This window comes from Colobus angolensis, unplaced genomic scaffold (genome assembly GCF_000951035.1).
Source record: "Colobus angolensis palliatus isolate OR3802 unplaced genomic scaffold, Cang.pa_1.0 Scaffold147, whole genome shotgun sequence".
NCBI lineage: Eukaryota > Metazoa > Chordata > Mammalia > Primates > Cercopithecidae > Colobus > Colobus angolensis.
Window position 1 is genome coordinate 3,563,304 of NW_012114566.1, and position 18,547 is coordinate 3,581,850.

Below are 18,547 nucleotides of genomic sequence, written 5' to 3' on the forward strand. Positions count from 1 at the left end.
GGGGTAAGATAAAGAAAAAGAAGAAAAGTACTACCTACATAAGATAGGACAAACAAGGGATGGATTCTGAGAGTCTAATCAAATTTTGTGTCCAAGAAATACACTCTTTTATTCAACAATTATTTACTGAGCATTCACAGTATCAAATAACATGCTTTTTTTTTTTTTTTTTTTTTTTTTTTTTTTTTTTTTTTTTTTCTGGAGACGGAGTCTAGCTCTGTCGCCCAGGCTGGAGTGCAGTGGCGCCATCTCGGCTCACTGCAAGCTCCGCCTCCCGGGTTTACGCCATTCTCCTGCCTCAGCCTCCCGAGTAGCTGGGACTACAGGCGCCCGCCATCTCGCCCGGCTAGTTTTTTTTGTATTTTTTTTTAGTAGAGACGGGGTTTCACCGTGTAGCTCAGGATGGTCTCGATCTCCTGACCTCGTGATCCACCCGTCTCGGCCTCCCAAAGTGCTGGGATTACAGGCTTGAGCCACCGCGCCCGGCCCCAAATAACATGCTTAACTGTAAAAGAAAAACACAAGATAAAATTAATCTAGTTTTCTTCTTAAATCTGGGAACAAGAAATTAGTGAGGAGAATGAATGAATGAATGAATGAATGAAGAAAAAAACAAAGGAGAAATTTCCAAAGCAGAAGCAAAGATAAACAGTTAAAATAGAAGAATAAGAGCATGTGTGCACATGTATATTAATAATATTACACAATTAGCTGCCTAGTGGATTTAGAAACTTGTTAAAGATTAGTTATAATAAATTTAAATTGTAGGTCAATAAATACTTTTATACTTTTTTAGGAAAAACACCTTTCTTTCTTTATCAAGTACATGCTGAATTATTTGGTGTAAATTATGTGTTTTTTTGTTTTGTTTTGTTTGTTTGTTTGTTTGAGACAGTGTCTCAATCTGTCACCCAGGGTGGAGTGCAGTGGTGCAATTTCAGCTCACTGCAACCTCCACCTCCCAGGTTCAGGGCGATTCTCGTGCCTCAGCCTCCAGAGTAGCTGGGACTACAGTTGTGCTACCATGCTCAGCTAAATTTTGTATTTTTTGGTAGAGGCAGGATTTCACCATGTTGGTCATGTGGTCTCTAACCTTAAGTAATCTGCCTGCTTCAGCTTCCCAAAGTGCTGCGATTACAGGAGTGAGCCACCACGTCCAGCCTATTTGGTGTAAATTGTTACAAACATTTCTGAATAGAAATTTACCCGGGGAAATAGCTATCTAAAGATACTGAACACTTTTTATATGTTTATTTCAAAAATGGCTTATTCCAGGGGTGAAATACAGTTGAGATTTCCCCAAAAAAGTGTAGTAAAAGTTTACATAATTCAGTGAATTAAACTGTCAACAGTGAGATGAGATTAATTTTATATGTGGTATTTAATAGATGTGATGTATATCCAGACTCTCCTTATTTTACTATACTGGCCAGGGAGTTAATGAAAAGACTGAAGTTTCAGAATAACTTTATTCTTTATGTCCTTATAGGTAAATCCACCTTTTCACAAGAACCTTGCAATACATGAATAAAAATTGTCAGACCTGGGCTTTAGAGGAAGTTCCCTCATAACAAATTCTGTAGGGTTCCAGCCCTACTTATTTTTCCATTGAGACGGACTGTTCACCAAGTCTATCACTGATGGGCATTTGGGTTGATTCCATGTCATTGCTATTGTGAATAGTGCTGCAATGAACATACATGTGCATGTATCATTATAATAGAATGATTTATAATCCTTTGGGTATATACTCAGTATTGGGATTGCAGGGTCAAACAGTATTTCTGGTTCTAGGTCTCTGAGGAATCTCCACAGTGTCTTCCACAATGTTTGAACTAATTTATATTCCCACCAACAGTGTAAAAGCATTCCTATTTCTCAATAGCCTCGCTAGTATTTGTTTCTTGACTTTTTAAATGTTCACCATTCTGACTGGCATGAGATGGTATCTCATTGTGGTTTTGATTTGTATTTCTCTAATGATCAGTGATGTTGAGACTTTTTTCATATATTTGAAACAGTGTTTTCTGAAAATATATCTTCCTTGTCTATGTGAAGTTTGGCAATGAGAAAAAGAAACAGCATGATATTAAGAGAAAAAAGTGGGTATAAATTAATCTAGGAGAAACTATTCATTTATACTTTCCCATGTATTAACCGTATTGATGATGAAAAACTGATCATCACTATAGAACTCCTTTTTGAAGAAAAAGGTAAGGAGGAGAACAAGACATCTGACTAGACCCAGCCAAGAAATTCTTCTTCCACACAGAGGAAACAAAATATTGAGTCAACTATAACACTTCAAAGAGATTTCTTGAGAGAAAATACTGAAAGTCAATAGCAGCAACACAGATACCGTGGGTGAAGAAGGAGGAAGTTGGAAGACCTGTTCGTAGTTGCAGGATGTGAGAACTGGTCCCCAGAAACCAAACCAGACCTAAGGAAGGGAGCAAACAAGACCTAATGAAGGGAGCAAAACTGTGTCACACAAAAATAAAGAAAAATAATTAAAATAAAGTGAAAAAAGCCTCTGAGAAATATGAGATTATGCAAAGTTATCAAACATGCAACTCACTGGCATTCCAGGGGGAGAAGATTAAGCAACTTGGAAAACATATTTGAGAATATAGTCCATGAAAATTTCCCCAATCTTACAAGAGAGGTCAACATACATATACAAGAAATTCAGAGAACTCCTGCAAGATATATACAAGATGACCATCTTCAAAACACATAGTCATCAGATTTCCCAAGGTCAGCATGAAAGAAAACATCTTAAAGGCAGCTAGAGACAAAAGTCCTATCACTTACAAAGTGAATCCTATCAGACAAATGTCAGACTTCTCTGTAGAAACCTTACAAGCCAGAAGAGATTGTGAGCTTGTTTTTAGTATTTTTAAAAGAAACACGAAGCCAGAATTTCATGTCCTGACAAACTAAGCTTCATAAATGAAGGAGAAATAATGTTTTCTTTCCCAGAGTAACAATAGCTAAGGGAATTCACTACCACTGGACTGGTCTTATAAGAGATGTTTAAGGAAGTTCTAAACATGAAAATAAAAGAATAATACTTGTTACTACCAAAACACACGCATATAGCCCACAGACCCTATAAAGCAACTACACAATCAAGAGTACAAAGCAAACTGCTAATAGCATCATGATAGAACCAAAATCCCTTATATCAATATTAGCCTTGAAAGCAAATAGTCTAAATGCGTCACTTAAAAGACAGTGACAAATTGGATTTAAAACAAAACAAGCACCAACTTTCTGTTGCTTTGTACAGATCCATCTCCCATGTAATGAGATACACAGGTTTAAAGTGAAGGGATGGAGAAAGATCTATCACAAAAACGGAAAACAAAAAAGAGCGGGGATTGCTATTCTTGTACCAGGTAAAATAGACTTTAAACCAACAACAGTAAAAAAGGGCAAAGAAGGGGATTATGTAATGATAAAGGGTCCAATTCAACAAAAATACTAACTTTCCTAAATATACATGCACCCAACATTAGGGCACCCAGATTCATAAAGCAATTACTTCTAGATGTAAGGAAAGGCTTAGACAGCTACACAGTAACAGTGGGAGACTTCAATGCCCCACTGACAGCATTAGACCGATTCTGAAGGCAGAAAATTAACAAATGAATTCTGTTACTCAATTAAATTCAGCACTCAACCAATTAGATTTAATAGACATCTATAGAATACTCCACTCAACAGCCAGAATATATATTCTTCTCATCTTCACTCGAACATAATCTAAGATCAACTACATGCTCAGTCATAAGCAAGTCTCAAAAAATTTTTAAAAAATCAAAATCATATCAAGCATCTTCTAAAACTACCGTGAAATAGAAATAGAAATCAATAGCTAGAAAAACTCTCAAAACCACACAATTGCACGAAAATTAAACAACTTGCTTCTAAATGACTTATGTGTAAACATCAAAGTGAATGCAGATATTTAAAAAATCTTTGAAACAAATGAAAAATAGAGATACAGCATATTAAAATCTGTGGGATTTGACAAAAGTTGTCTTAAGAGGAAAGTCTATAGCATTAAACACCTACATCAGGAAGGTAGAAAGATCTCAAATTAACAATTTAACATTGTAACTTAAGGAACTAGAAAATCAAAAACAAATCAATCCAAAGCCTAGCAGAAGAAAATAAATAACTAAAAATGAAAGCAGAATTAAAAGAAATTTAGAATCCCAAAAGACTATACAAAGGATCAGTGAAAGAAAATGTTAGTTCTTTGAAAGAATAAACAAGATCAATAGGCCACTAGCTAGACTAACAAAGAACAAAAGAGAGAAGATCCAAATAAGCACAACCCCAAAGGACAGTGGTGACTTTACAACTGATCCCACAGAAACGCAAAAGATTCTCCGAGACTATTATGAACACCTCTGTGTGTACAAACCAGAAAACCTAGAGGAAATGAATAAATTCCTGGAAACATACAACTTCCTAGATTAAATCAGAAAGAAATGGAAACCTTGAACAGACCAGTAACCAGTTCTGGAGCTGAATCCATACTAAATACCTTACCAGACAAAAGAATCCCAGACCAGATGGATTCACAGTCAAATTCCACCTGACCTACAAAGAAGAACAGGTGCCAATCCTACTGAAGCTATTCCAAAAAACTGCAGAGGAAGGACTCCTTTGTCATTAATTCTACGAAAGCAGTATCATCCTGATACCACAAATCAGATACAATGAAAAAAGAAAATTACAGGTCAATATTCCTAATGAATACAGACACAAAAGTCCTCAACAAGTTACTAGCAAACTGAATTTAGTAGCATATTAAGAAGTTAATCCATCGTGATCAGTATGCTTTATTCCTGGGATGCAAGTTTGGTTCAATATATGAAAATCAATAAATGTGAACCACCACATAAACAGAATTAAATATAAAAACCATATGATCATCTCAATAGATGCAGAAAAAGTCTTTGATAAAATCCAACATCCTTTCATGATAAAAACCCTCAACATACTAAGCAACAAAGGAATATTTGCGAAAATAATAAGAGCTGTCTGTGACAAACCCACAGTAAACATCATACTGAACAGGCAAAACCTGCAAGCATTTCCCCTAAGGACTGGAACAGGACAAGGATTTCTACTGTCACCACTTCTATTTAACATAGTAGCGGAATCTCCAGAGAGAGCAATCAGTTAATGGAATGAAATAAAAGACATCCAAATAGGAAATTAAATGGTCAAATTATCTGTCTTAAGTGATGACATTATTCTATCTAGAACCCCTAAAGACTCTTCCAAAAGGCAACTATCCCAGATAAGTGAATTCAGTAAAATTCCAGGATACAAAAGTAACATACAATCATTAGTAGCATTTCTATACATCAATAGCATTCAAGCTGAGAAATGAATCAAGAATGCAATCCCATCTACAATAGCTACAAAAATAAAATATCTAGTAATACATCTAACCAAGAAGATGCTGAAAGAAATTAGAGATCACACAAACAAAGAACCATCTTATGCTCATGGATTGCAAGAATTAATATTATTAAAATGTTCATACTGCACATAACAATCCACAGATTCAACACCATTCCTATCAAAATACTAGCATCATTTTTCACAGAATTAGAAAACCATTCTAAAATTCATATGGAAAAAAAAATCCAAATAGCCAAAGCAACCCTAAGCAAAAAGAATAAAGTTAGAGGCATCACATTACCCAACTGCAAACTATACAACAAGTCTACAGTAGCCCAAATAGCATGATAATGGTACAAAAACAGACACACAGATAAATGGAACAGAATAAAGAACTCAGAAATAAAGTTGCACACCTACAGCTGACTGTTCTTCAACAAAGTCAACAAAAATAAGCAACGAGGGAAGGACTTCCTATTCAATAAATGATGTTGAGTACACTGGCTAACCATATGCAGAAGAATGAAATTGTAGCCCTATCTATTACTATATACAAAAAAAAATAAAAACTCAAGATAGCTTAAAGACTTAAATGTAAAACCTCAAACTATAAAAATCCTAGAAGAAAACCTAGGAAGTACTCTTTTAGATATTGGCATAGGTAAATACTTTATGACTAAGTCCTCTAAAGCAATTGCAACAAAAGATGTTTATAAGTGAGACCTAATTAAACTAAAGACCATTTGTCAAGCAAAATAAACTGTCAACAGAGTAAACAGACAACCTACAGAATGGGGGAAAGTCTTTGCAAACTATGCATCTGACAAGGAACTAATAGCCAGAATTTATAAAGAACTTAAAGAAATCAATAAGAAAAAAAAAAAAAAAGTTCATTAGAAAGTAGGCCAAAGACATGAACAGACACTTTTCAAAAAGAAGACATACAAGTGACCAGGGAACATATGAAAAAATGCTCCACTAATAATCAGAGGAATGAAAATCAAAACCACAATGAGATACCATCTCACGCCAATCAGAATGGTTATTATTAAAAAGTCAAAAATTAGCAGATGTTGGTGAGACTGTGGAGAAAAAGGAACGCACACACACTGTTGGTAGAAATGTAAATTAGTTCAGCCCCTGTGGAAAGAAGTTTGGACATTTTTCAAAGGAGTAAAAACAGGGCCAAGGGCAGTGGCTCAAACTCGTAATCCCAAGTGACACTTTGGGAGGCAAAGGTGGATGGATCCCATGAGGTCAGGAGTTTGAGACCAGCCTGGCCAACATGGTGAATACCCATCTCTACTAAAAATACAAAAATTAGCTGGGTGTGGTGCTTAACACCTGTAGTCCTAAGCCGAGAGTTGTGTGAACCCATGAGAATTGTGTGAACTCAGGAGGTGGAGGTTGCAGTGAGCTGAGATCACACCACTGCATTCCACCTTGGGCAATAGAGTGAGACTCAGTCTCAAACAACATCATCATCATCAACAACAACAATAACAATAGAACTACCATTTGACCCAGCAATCCCATTACTTGGTATATACCAAAAGGAAAATAAATCATTCTACCAAAAAGACACCCATACTTGTATATTTATCACTGCACTACTCACAGTAGCAAAAACATGGAATCAACTTAGGTACCCTTCAGTGGTGGATTGGATAAAGGAAATGTGATACATATATACCATGGAATATAATGCAACCATAAAAAGGAACAAATTATGTCATTTACAGCAACATGAATGCATCTGGAGGCCATAATCCTAAGTGAATTAACACAGAAACAGAAAACCATATATTAGATGTTCTTACTTGTAAGTAGGAGCTAAACCTTTGGTACACATGAACATGAAGATGGGAACAATAGAGTCTCCAAAATGGAGAGAGGGAATGGGAGCAAGGGCGGAAAAAGTTCCTATTGGCTGCTATGTTCACTATCTGGGTGACAGAATTAATAGAAGTCCAAACCTCAGCATCATGTAAAATACTCTTACAATAAACCTGCAAAAGTACCCCCGAATCTATTATAAAAAAAATAAAATTTAACAAAAAATAAATTATTTTTGCAAGTGATTTTAGCGAGAATACATATTGAACTTAAGTTAGAAATTTTCTGAAATGAAGATTATATATGGAATGTTCCATTTCCCAGTTTCTCCTCCTCTTTTACTATCAAAAGTTAATTTAAGGTTATTTCTACCCTTTTGAAAACAATTTGAGTTGAGAGAAATTGTACCATATGCTCTGCTTACCCATGCAGTGTAAAGCAAAGTGCTGAGCAATTATTTGGTGGATTTGATCAGTTTTGACAACCAGTCTTGAAATTCAAGCCAGAATCCCCTGCTCTTTCTTCCACAGCAGGTTTGGGGACTGAATTATATGACTAATTAAAGCAAATTTCTACTTTACCTTGGCAATCGCTCACAAATTCTGCACCTGCAAATGACTTTGCTGATCAGCTTTAACAATCTGTGTCATCATTTTACAACTTCTATACCAGAATATACAATCAAAATAATAATGAATAGCAATATTTAAGTTCCACTTGAAATCCTTTGAATTGTCTTTTATCAAAGTCATCCTAGAACGTTAACTTTCCTCAATTCCTCCACCTTGTAGTCACCATGTAGAATATTTGATTAGGGAATCCTAGTCAAATGTATAATCTGATCAATATAAATTGGTTCAAGAACTCTCCTCATTCTTTGTTTGAAGCATGTCAAGGAGTCATGTGGACTAACTGGATCATTTCCATAATTATATAAAAAATACACGACATTCACATTGACAGTATACCCTTTATAGTAATCTATCAGTGAAATTGAGGTGCTCTAAATAAGGCCATTAACATTAAATAGCCACTGCTTCTATAACAATGAAACCTGAGATATTATCTACAGAGCCTACAAAGGGATGTGTCACTAAATTTGGATGCTCATGACGGAAAAGCAATCTTTTAAAATTTTCATAATATGTAATGATTGTTTAAACATAGTGATAAATACACATACAAGAGAAGGATGTGATCTCATGTCTGAGATGACAATAAATTAATTTTAGGGCAATTTATATTTCACAGCACATTATGGAGCAGTATTAGCAGACCACAGATGCACACCCCATGAGGAGCCTTAAAAGACATCTGTGAGGAAGGAAAAATACTGTTTATATTTAAAATGTTATGTAGTGATGTAATGTCAACCACTCTTGGATGAATGTTTCAAATATTGGCAAAAAAAGAAAAAGAGCTTTACATTCGCTTTTTCCTTTTTCACTCAATGTTAATAATATGCAAAAAGTTCCAGCTCATATATACTCATGGAACAACTAAACAGAGAAATGGATACGGTAATGAGCTAGAAGAGGTAAAGAGAGAAGATCGAAGTCTTGAACTTATTACCTAATGGAGAATGAGACATAATATTAAATAGTAGCTTTATTGATAATCCTTTCTTCAGATTTTTGAAGCAAAATTGAATTCAAATATGTTCATGTTAAATCTTATAGGATGTCACAAATAATTTCTTCATTTGTTTTTACTATAATTTCTACAACGTCCATTGCCAGGGAAAGACATGAATCATGTCAAGACCATTAACCATGAGAACTTGTGTTTCATTGCCTCAGGGCATATAGGTCATTGTTTAGCCATATTTGGATCTTTACTGGGACTCTTATAATCCAAGTTATCCAGGTAAAATAAAAAAATCATACAATATATATTTTCATACATCACTCAGGGAATCCGCAAAATAGCTGGGCTTCTTCTTAAAAACTAGTATTATGTAGATAATTTAATAACCACTGTTTTAAGAATTTACAGTTTAAAGGGAAAGAGGGGAAACAAAAGACAAAAGGAATCCAGGTGAGATAAAACAATTTAGAAACTGTCTATCTTATAGGTTGACAAATATTGCAGAAGACAAAAATATCTCTGTGTAAAACATTTTAAAATGCTTTATTTTGTTCATGGAGTATATGATTCCCTTACCCCTCCACATTAAATACATTACTTTGTTGCTTGTTTGTGCTAATATTTAAAATGAGCAGGTGCCATATGTATTCATCCTTTTATTTATTCTTTAGTCCTCAATAAATATTTGTGAGGTAAATGAAATAAACATCTTTCAGTTTCTTAGCAGAAAAAAATCTTTTAAAATGGTACTAATTATATGATTGTTTGACAGTCTAATGGTTTTTTTGTGTGAGATTTCCAACATGACTTTTAAATTATTAATATGCTCTATGATTGATCAAATTTTGCAAAGTAAGCCAGGCAAATGACAGGGTTATCATCCCCATGGATATGCTGAGAGCCATGGTCATAACCTCCTTCCTTTCTTAGCTTGTACTCCAGAAAGTCAATCAGCTGGAAATACATCCTCATTTAATCAGGGATTATTTCAAACCTCATGTAAACAAATTTTGTATGGAAATAAAAATAAAATTATTCCTTTCTTTCTTTTTTTTTTTTTTCTCTTTTTCACTGTTGAAATAGTTTTAGGGTTTGGATGAGATTAAAGAGAAGTAAAGCATGGAGTAAATGTAGAAAACAAAGACCACAGAAGGCATGCAGGAATAAAGAGGTATTGAGGGGAGAAACCAAAAGGAAAAGCAAAGGGGGAAAGGAAAGAGATAGCAAATGATTTCATACAGTTTCACATGTATATTTTTGCCTCATAAGCAATTTATTTGTTATATAATATTCTCTGTAATACTCTAAGTATTATTATGCATCAACTTTTAAAATGAGATTTCATTAATTTATAAAATTACTAACCTTCCTTGGTACAATTGATCTGGGCTTCATCACTGAAGTCACCACAGTCATTGTCACCATCACAGGCCCAATGGCCTGGGATGCATCTGCCACTGGAACATCTGAACTGATTATCAAAGCAAGAGTGAACACAGCCCACCTCATCACTCCCGTCCCCACAGTCGTCATCTGGAAAGAAACATCAACATGAGGCAGTGAAACCTGAACCATGGAGAAAATTTTTCTTATGAAATATCTGTTTTGTTGTTGTTGTTGTTGTTTGAGACAGAGTCTTGCTCTGTCACCCAACCTGGAGTGCAGTGGTGCGATCTGGACTCACTGCAACCTTCACCTCCTGGGGCTCAAATGATTATCCCGCCTCAGCCTCCCAAGTAAGTGGTACCACAGACATATATCACCACGCCCAGCTCATTTATTTTGTATTTCTTTAGTAAAGACGGGGTTTTGCCATGTGTTGGCCAGGCTGGTATCAAACTCTTGGCCTCAAGCAATCCACCCTCCTCGGCCTCCCAAAATGCTGGGATTATATACGTGAGCCACTGTGCCCGGCCCTTTTATTTATTAATTTTCTTCCTATATACAGGTTTGTTTTTTTTTTTTTGGAAAAATGAATGATAATTGAATCAGTGGAACAACATTTCTTATAAACAGTGGAAGAATTATTTTCATCTTCATATTGCTTCTCCTTTGATTTAATATCAACTGCTAAACTGAGAGAAAAAAATCCTTGGCTTTGGATTTTGAAGCTTAATTTCTACTCCACAGAGAAATAACTAACCACTGACTGAATGCATCTATGCACCTCGAAATAAGGAGGCAATGGCAACTGTAGGAATTTCATAAAATGATACAACCAATAATATAATTATTGTGGAAGATTATTACTTAAACCTACAATTCTTATGCCCCATAATTTATAATTCTATCTTCAATACCCTTCCTTTCTCCCCATTCTCCAACATGAGAACCCACTGTGTACCCCCTCTTCCCTTGGATCCTCTGTATATATTTGTACTTGGAAATTATTGTATAATATCATTAGAAATGATTTATATTCTTTATTAACAACTATTTCAGGAGGGAGAGGAGAGAAATGTGAAGTAAAATTAGATCAAATTAAAATAAATGGGTGGGAATGTATTGATTCCTATATAATTCATTTACCTGTACTTGGCGTAATTTAGCATAGTAATACAATTGAATATAAGAAAAAAATACTATTATAACATAAGAGGAAACTGACAGAGTTGAGACTGCCTGGGTAATTCCATAGCAATGTATAAGCTTCTCCTCCTGAGGTTACATGCATGTTTTAGGGAACCTGAATTGTCCAAGTTATTTCCTAAATTGTCCACCTTACTACATGTTTGTAGAATTAGACCATGTCCAACATAAACATTTGAAAAACAAATCTCTATCACAGATCCATGGGACAAACATTGAGCTCCATTATCTTTAATGCTAATTCCCACTGATGTGCCAGCTGCCCGGTCACTACTTGTTTTAGCCATTGGTATTGGCTCTCGAGCTTCCCCTACAAAGTACCTCTGAAGAAAGCCAGGCAGTCCAGACCACCAAGCCCCCAATCAAATCAGTGCTATAGAGTGAGCATTTGGTACTTGCCAGAGTCGCAGTGCCATTTGCTGCTAATGCATCTTCCACTTTTGCATACAAATTGTGTTAGTGGCTCACAAGTTGGGAATTCTGTGAAAGATATAAAAACGTCCAAAAGGTAACATGTTATTGACTGTGCATGACTTAATTTGTATCATTTGCTAATGTGATCAGAACTCCTTCCCTGTTCTCTACAAAGGTACAGAGGAAATGGCAGATAAACAAACACAGTGACTATAACTTCTTGAGGACATAGGACTCACATATTTTTATTATATTTTAAATGAGTGCTTTCCAGTGACTGAAAGCCTAGGAGAATTATTTGATGAAGGAAGGATCATTTGGATTCATTATACCGCTAGAAAAATGAATAGATGTCAACTCCATGCACCAAGGGACTCAACATTCACTCAGTGAATAACAGCTAATGGAGCTGTACACTCTGGAGCTGCAAAGTAATGTGTTTATGCTTTAACAGAGGAAGGCCTTTTCTGAATACAGAGAGCCAAAGATGGAAAGTCAGATCTCACTCTGCCTCTGAAAGATGTTAACATTATAAGGTGGAAGTTAAAAAAAATAAAATAAACGCAATAAACTCATTTAGGTAAGCCAGTATCACCTAGTTACCAAGAAAAGTATGAAATCTTAGTCTATGAAAAAAAAAAAAAAAAGTGAAAACCTGAAAAAAAAATAGTAAAGAATTAGATTTTAAGATGAATTTTACACAATTAAATCAAGAGACCTCCTTACTAACCTTTAGATAATTATAACAAAGAGGAATAAAATTAGCATAGAAAAAAGAGTTTGAAAAAGATAATTAGCCAATTTGAATATCAATACATCTAAAAGACAACACTGTCACAATAAAATCTGATAATCAATAGCCAAAAAAGAGGGGTAATAGTAGTGAGAGAAAATATAATTGCTGAACACTTTATCCAAGGAATTTCGAATTGCTTACTAGTATGTCCCAGGAGAAAGTTTTATTTTCTCTAATTCATATATGGTGAAAGTTATTCACCTAGAGTTTATTTAAATTGCTCAATATCAGACCTTTAAGCTCTCAGGAGAATATGAATAGCATTACAAATCTTCACACACAAGAGCTCATTTAAAAGATACTTAAAGAAGAAAAAGAAGAAATAAGAAACTATTGGTTTAATTACACCAAGATAGAAAAAAATAGATCTATGGTCTATACATTTCTTTTTTTTTTTTTTGAGACGGAGTCTTACTCTGTCACTCAGGCTGGAGTGCAGTGGTGAGATTTCAACTCACTGCAACCTCCGCCTCCCGGGTTCAAGCGATTCTCCTGCCTCAGCCCCCGGAGTAGGTGGGACTACAGGCGCTTGCCACCACACAGGCTAATGTTTTGTATTTTTATTGGAGATGGGATTTCACCATGTTTGCAAGGATGGTCTCGATCTCCTGATATTGTTATCCACATGACTCGGCCTCCCAAAGTGCTGGGATTACAAGTGTGAGCCACTGCGCCCGGCCCATATTCTTTAATTGTTCTTGTGACAGTGGAAGCCAATGACATTTTGTGACTATCTGTTTTTCCATTTAAGACAACTGACACAGAATCATAGAATATTCTCTGCATTGTCTCAGGGCTACTAAGAACAACTGATGGCTGAACAGGCTTGACTTCGGGTACTCAAACTTCTTCAGCCAAATCTATTCAAATGTTACCCATCAATCAATCAATCTTTTCAATTTTGTAGTTTTGAGCATCATTTTATTTTGGAGAAAAATGTATGAATAACAAAAATATATTTCTCTGCTTAAAAAACGGACTAATTGTGTCCAGTCGTTTTAGCTATAAGGCAACTGAAACTCAGAGAAATTAGACTTGCCTAATGATTACATGTATCTCCTTAAGGAAAAACAGGTCTTAGAATTCAGTTCATGAAGCTTCCCATCCAGCACTTCTTCTACCATACTCTATTACCAATTTCCTATCTCACTTTCCCTTATCATCCATGAATGTACCTACATTGTTTTTTTACTCTCCTCATATTCTTAGCATATACTAGGCATAAGGTTTAAACATTTATCATACATTGTTTCATTTGGCAAAGGAGTACTTTCTTATGTTTATCAGAAACGTGTCTCTAAATACTTTCACTATTTTAGGATTCAGTTCACAAGATTTTGTCCATGTCAGTCACTCCTTCATAAGTTTCTTTTGTTTGTTCCTTAAGAAGATAGTGAGAACTTACATTTATGTTTCAAGAATCAGCACGAAAGTTGTCTGAAATGTGCTTTTTTCCTTAGAAAGAAACTGTTTAGCAGATGTACTGCAATGTAGAAGATGTACTGTAGACAAGAGTCAGGACATTTAAATGAACAATGCTGGATATTTCCATCATTTAGAATTTTTTTTAAATTATCTTATTTCTAAATTATATAACACTATCAACTTTTTATTTATTTTTATAGGGCAGATTGTACCAAGATTCACCTAATCATTTCTGTGACACTTTTCTAAGGTTTTTACCTGATAATTTCCTCCTAAGAGTTGAGGACTTCATATAGTACTCCAGGTAGTTAGTTCTGTACAAAATTAGGTTACTAAGTATTTTCTTAGTACATTAACTAATGAAGTACATTGGTGATAGTATCTTTATTTAGGAAATGAGAATTTCAAGTGATATTACTGTAACTCCTCTAGAATGGTTTACATTTTTACCTTAAAATCTATGACATTTTTAAGTTTATATTAGTACGGTTCTTGGCAAATCACAAGTAGTTGGAATTAACAGTAAAAGAGGGGCAAATTAATTTTGCCTGACAGTGTAAAGACTTACTTTGTGTGTTATCCTAAACGTAATACCTGAAATTAAAATTAGAGGCTAGAATATTCGCCTCCATTCTTAAAGTAGTGAAACATCAAATCAACTTGGGGCATGCAAGGACTCTCTCTAATATGTAGCAGAGCTGGGAAGAGAGAGTCAGTCAAGGACACCAGCAGAGACAGCCAATGAATGGTCTTCAGATGGTAGCCATCTTTTATACTGGTAACTTGTCCAGTGACAAAATAAATTGATATTACTTCACAAATAACATAAAGAGAAAGTGGTGGCTTCATACTCGGTCTGATAGATTTGGCTGTCTTGGTTACCCGTTTATTTACTTTTTAAAAAGCAATTTATTTGTGTGAGTTTACATCTAAGTACATTCATCTAAGGTACTGACATTTGAATGAAAATTATTGTAAAACTTAACAAATTTGTATTGTTTCATGATTACCAAAATCACACCTTAAGATATGAATTTTAAGATAAATTTAACTTTTTAAAAACCAGACAATGTCATGAGAGCCTAAATGTGATGCAAAAAAAAAAAAAAAATAGGTGGAAAGGAGGCAAAGACTTATGTCAAAAGCTATCCTGCAGAAACCCAACAAATACTCTGTCATGTAAGGGGAAGTACTAGGAAGAAAACTGAAAATGCCTAAAGGCATAATATTAATCAATACTTCTAAGGAAGTTTCTTTTATTACCTAACGAGATATTGAGAACTTATGTTTATGTTTCAAGAATCAACATGAAAGTTGTCTAAAATACGCTTTTGTCCTTAGATAGATAATAACTGGTTAGTGGATGTACTGTAGTGTAGAAGATGTACTGTAGACAAGAATCAGGGCATTTAAACAGAGAATCAACTCAAGTTTTGGTTCAAATGAGTAAACAATAAAATGGGGACTCAGATATGATGAGCTCTAATCTTTAAAAATAACATTACATCTTTTTTGACTCTATAATAAGTTAATTCAAAATTTTGTATCTCTCTTGTATAAACTTAGGAGCATATTAATCAACATTCCAAGTTTTGCTAAGAAAAAAATATATCATCCTAAGTATCTGAAAACTTTTGAAACTGATGATATTTCATTGGTTAGGAAATTTTCCATGTAAGTTTTAAAATTATTTTCAACTGTTAGATTTTAACACTAAAAAGCAGTCAAAAAATGAAGTGGAAATTAGCTCTGAATATATGAAAAAAATTCTCAAACTAAATTTAAAAATCAAAAATCCAATACATTCAACCTCTAAGAAAATGAGACATTCACCTTCTGCCCACACTGAATAAAATATAAACACATATAATGTAAACGTGTGCTTAAACAATTACATATTATATGTGACTTTTTTTTTAATGATAGATACATCATGTCTCTTATTGTTAACTTTATAGTCTGACTTAGCTTATGGAAAAAAATTCCTGTAGAGACAAAACATTGAGAACCAGAATAAGGCTGAAGGGAAATAGTAAAGAGAGTAAAGTTATTATTTGAAGAGAGACATGTACAGAAGAAAAGTTATTAATGTTTGATTTCTGTTTCATTCTTAAAGTACTATAACTGAGTAAATCACTCAGTCTGCCTGGTTTCAGACTTCTGGTTTATAATCTTATCTCTTGGGTCCTGTAAGTCCTAGAGATCAAGAAGTCAGAAGACATATCATCTAGAAATGCATAATATCCTGAAAGCATTTAATGTAGCAAAAAGTAGGGTTCACCACTTGAATAACTCCTGGGGTTATCACAGCATTACAATAAATCACAATAATTGATTATTGTGCTTTAAAAACCTCTTAAAATACATTTAACATTTTTCCTGTTCTTTCATATTAGTGTTAATTTAAAAGTTAAAAATAACATCTGTATATGTCAGTTTATTTCTGGATACCTGCTCTGTTAAAATGCCATTATGAATTCTTATATTTGACAAAGATTTAAATATTATACACAATTTTTTTAATTTCTTGACTTTGCAGAAAAATTCTGACTTTGGATACAAATTGCAGGACACTTGCAAGAATTACCTGATTAACTCAGAAAAAGAGAAAAATTATGAACAAAAATGGCTTACATTTCATCATATTACAATTATAGAAAGGAAAAGAAAACTGTATTTTATCTTGGTAGTTACCTAAACTTCATAGAATATTTAATATGGATTAATGGACTGTTAAAAATCTGCTATTATTGCAGGTAGTATGCTCAATTTACCTATTATATGTTTCACTTAAAATTTATTGTCAGGTTATATGTAAGCTATTACGTAAATGGCTACAATTGTCTTTCTCTCAAGGGTAATCATGATTGGTATGGTACTTATATTTATCCAGTATACAAAGCTTAGAGGAATGTCTCCCAGGAAGGTAGATTTCAAATCTAATTCAGGCTTCTGTCTTGTCTCTGACCTATGAATTTTCCTTATTCCTCCTCCTTGCCCCCTAAAATAATATTTTTAAGTAATTTGTTAATAAAGTCTCAAAACCTATATGATAGGTTTCAGATCATGTAACACATTTCCTACACAGATAAATTTATCCTTCAAAATTATGTATGTGGAAATTGCATAGAAGATTCAAGTTAAAATTAAACAAGAATATTGTACGAGTCCAGGGTTAGGAAAGTGTTATCTTCACCTGAAAAAGACAATAATAATCACATTATCTATTATTTATTGAATATATGATACTAGGCTAGCTGCGGATATATTAACAATACTCTTGAGGATATCCCTGCGATTATTAACCCTAATGCCAATTTGCAGAAGAAAACAGTATATTCTGCCTAAGGACACATCACATAAATAGCAAGTGGTAGTAAAATTTTAATGCAGCACTCTGATCAATGCCAAAATACATTATTATTTTTCACTATATCATGCTGATTATACTAATACTTTTAAAAGAGTATTTATAGTTTAGAAAGATTTGTGAAGGAATTAAAAATTTAATTCATTCTGTAGTTTATGTCTAACATTTAAACTCCAATTCTAATTTTTACCTACCCTATGGTATATAATTAAATATTGTTATGAAGAGTGGTGCTTTTAAAAATTACACATTCACTAGATTCACTGAGAAAATAAATTACATTTCTAGATATTGACACTAGTTGTGGCTCCCGAGAATTGGTACTTATATAGGACAGACTTCAAATGATCCGATAGAGTAAATGCATGTTGGAGAAAACCACACGAGAATAGTGTACTACAACTTGTCATCATTTTGCCACTCTTTCCTTACTATCACATAACAATCTCATTTTATACACCAAGTATAATGTCACATACAAAAAAACAAAGGCTTTGCAGGCAGGTAAATGTGGGTTCAAACCCTGACTGCATCGTCAATTAATGTGTGATATTGATATTGGGTAGTTACCCGACATCTCTGAACAGAGGTCTGTGATTTGCAAAATGGAAGAAAATATCGCTCAAATATTTTATTGGTTCAAAGCATTTAACTAAGAACTTTATATCAGATCGAGTTCTAGGACTTAGAAATATATCACCTAAGTGAATGAATGAATGACTGAATGACAGAGTGCTAGGCACTAGGAATACAATATTGAATATTCTCATTTTTTAGACAGCTAACAATCTGCTAGGGAAGATATTTAGAATACAATTAAGTGATTTAAATAAATATCTGATAGATGTTATTTTATAGGCAGTGTAATGTGTTATTACAGTACACAGCAGAAGCAGCCAAACTAATCTTGGCTGTTTATGTATTGCTTCCCAGAGGAAGGGATATAGAAGCTGATATGAATAATACGTTTGAGTTAAGGCACACGAACAAGAGAAGGAGGACTGGTTTTACAACGTTCCAAAGAAAGAGACAGATTCATGAAGGCCCGGAAGTGAGAGTACATAAAATGTTTGAGAAAATGAAAGAATTTCAGAATGGTTGCA

The 18,547-nt window shown here is 34.1% G+C and overlaps 1 protein-coding gene across 1 annotated transcript in view; it reads right to left on the reverse strand.

Annotated features, from left to right (window-relative positions):
* The window catches only part of LRP1B (low density lipoprotein receptor-related protein 1B), a 1,318,888-nt gene that overhangs the window by 767,351 nt on the left and 532,990 nt on the right, over positions 1–18,547 (reverse strand). The window contains exons 18-19 of the mRNA XM_011935709.1: positions 11,839–11,919; positions 10,216–10,383 (exon numbers count right to left, since the gene is read on the reverse strand). Of these exons, the coding sequence (XP_011791099.1) occupies positions 10,216–10,383; positions 11,839–11,919 (249 nt within the window). The remainder of the gene's footprint in view (positions 1–10,215; positions 10,384–11,838; positions 11,920–18,547) is intronic.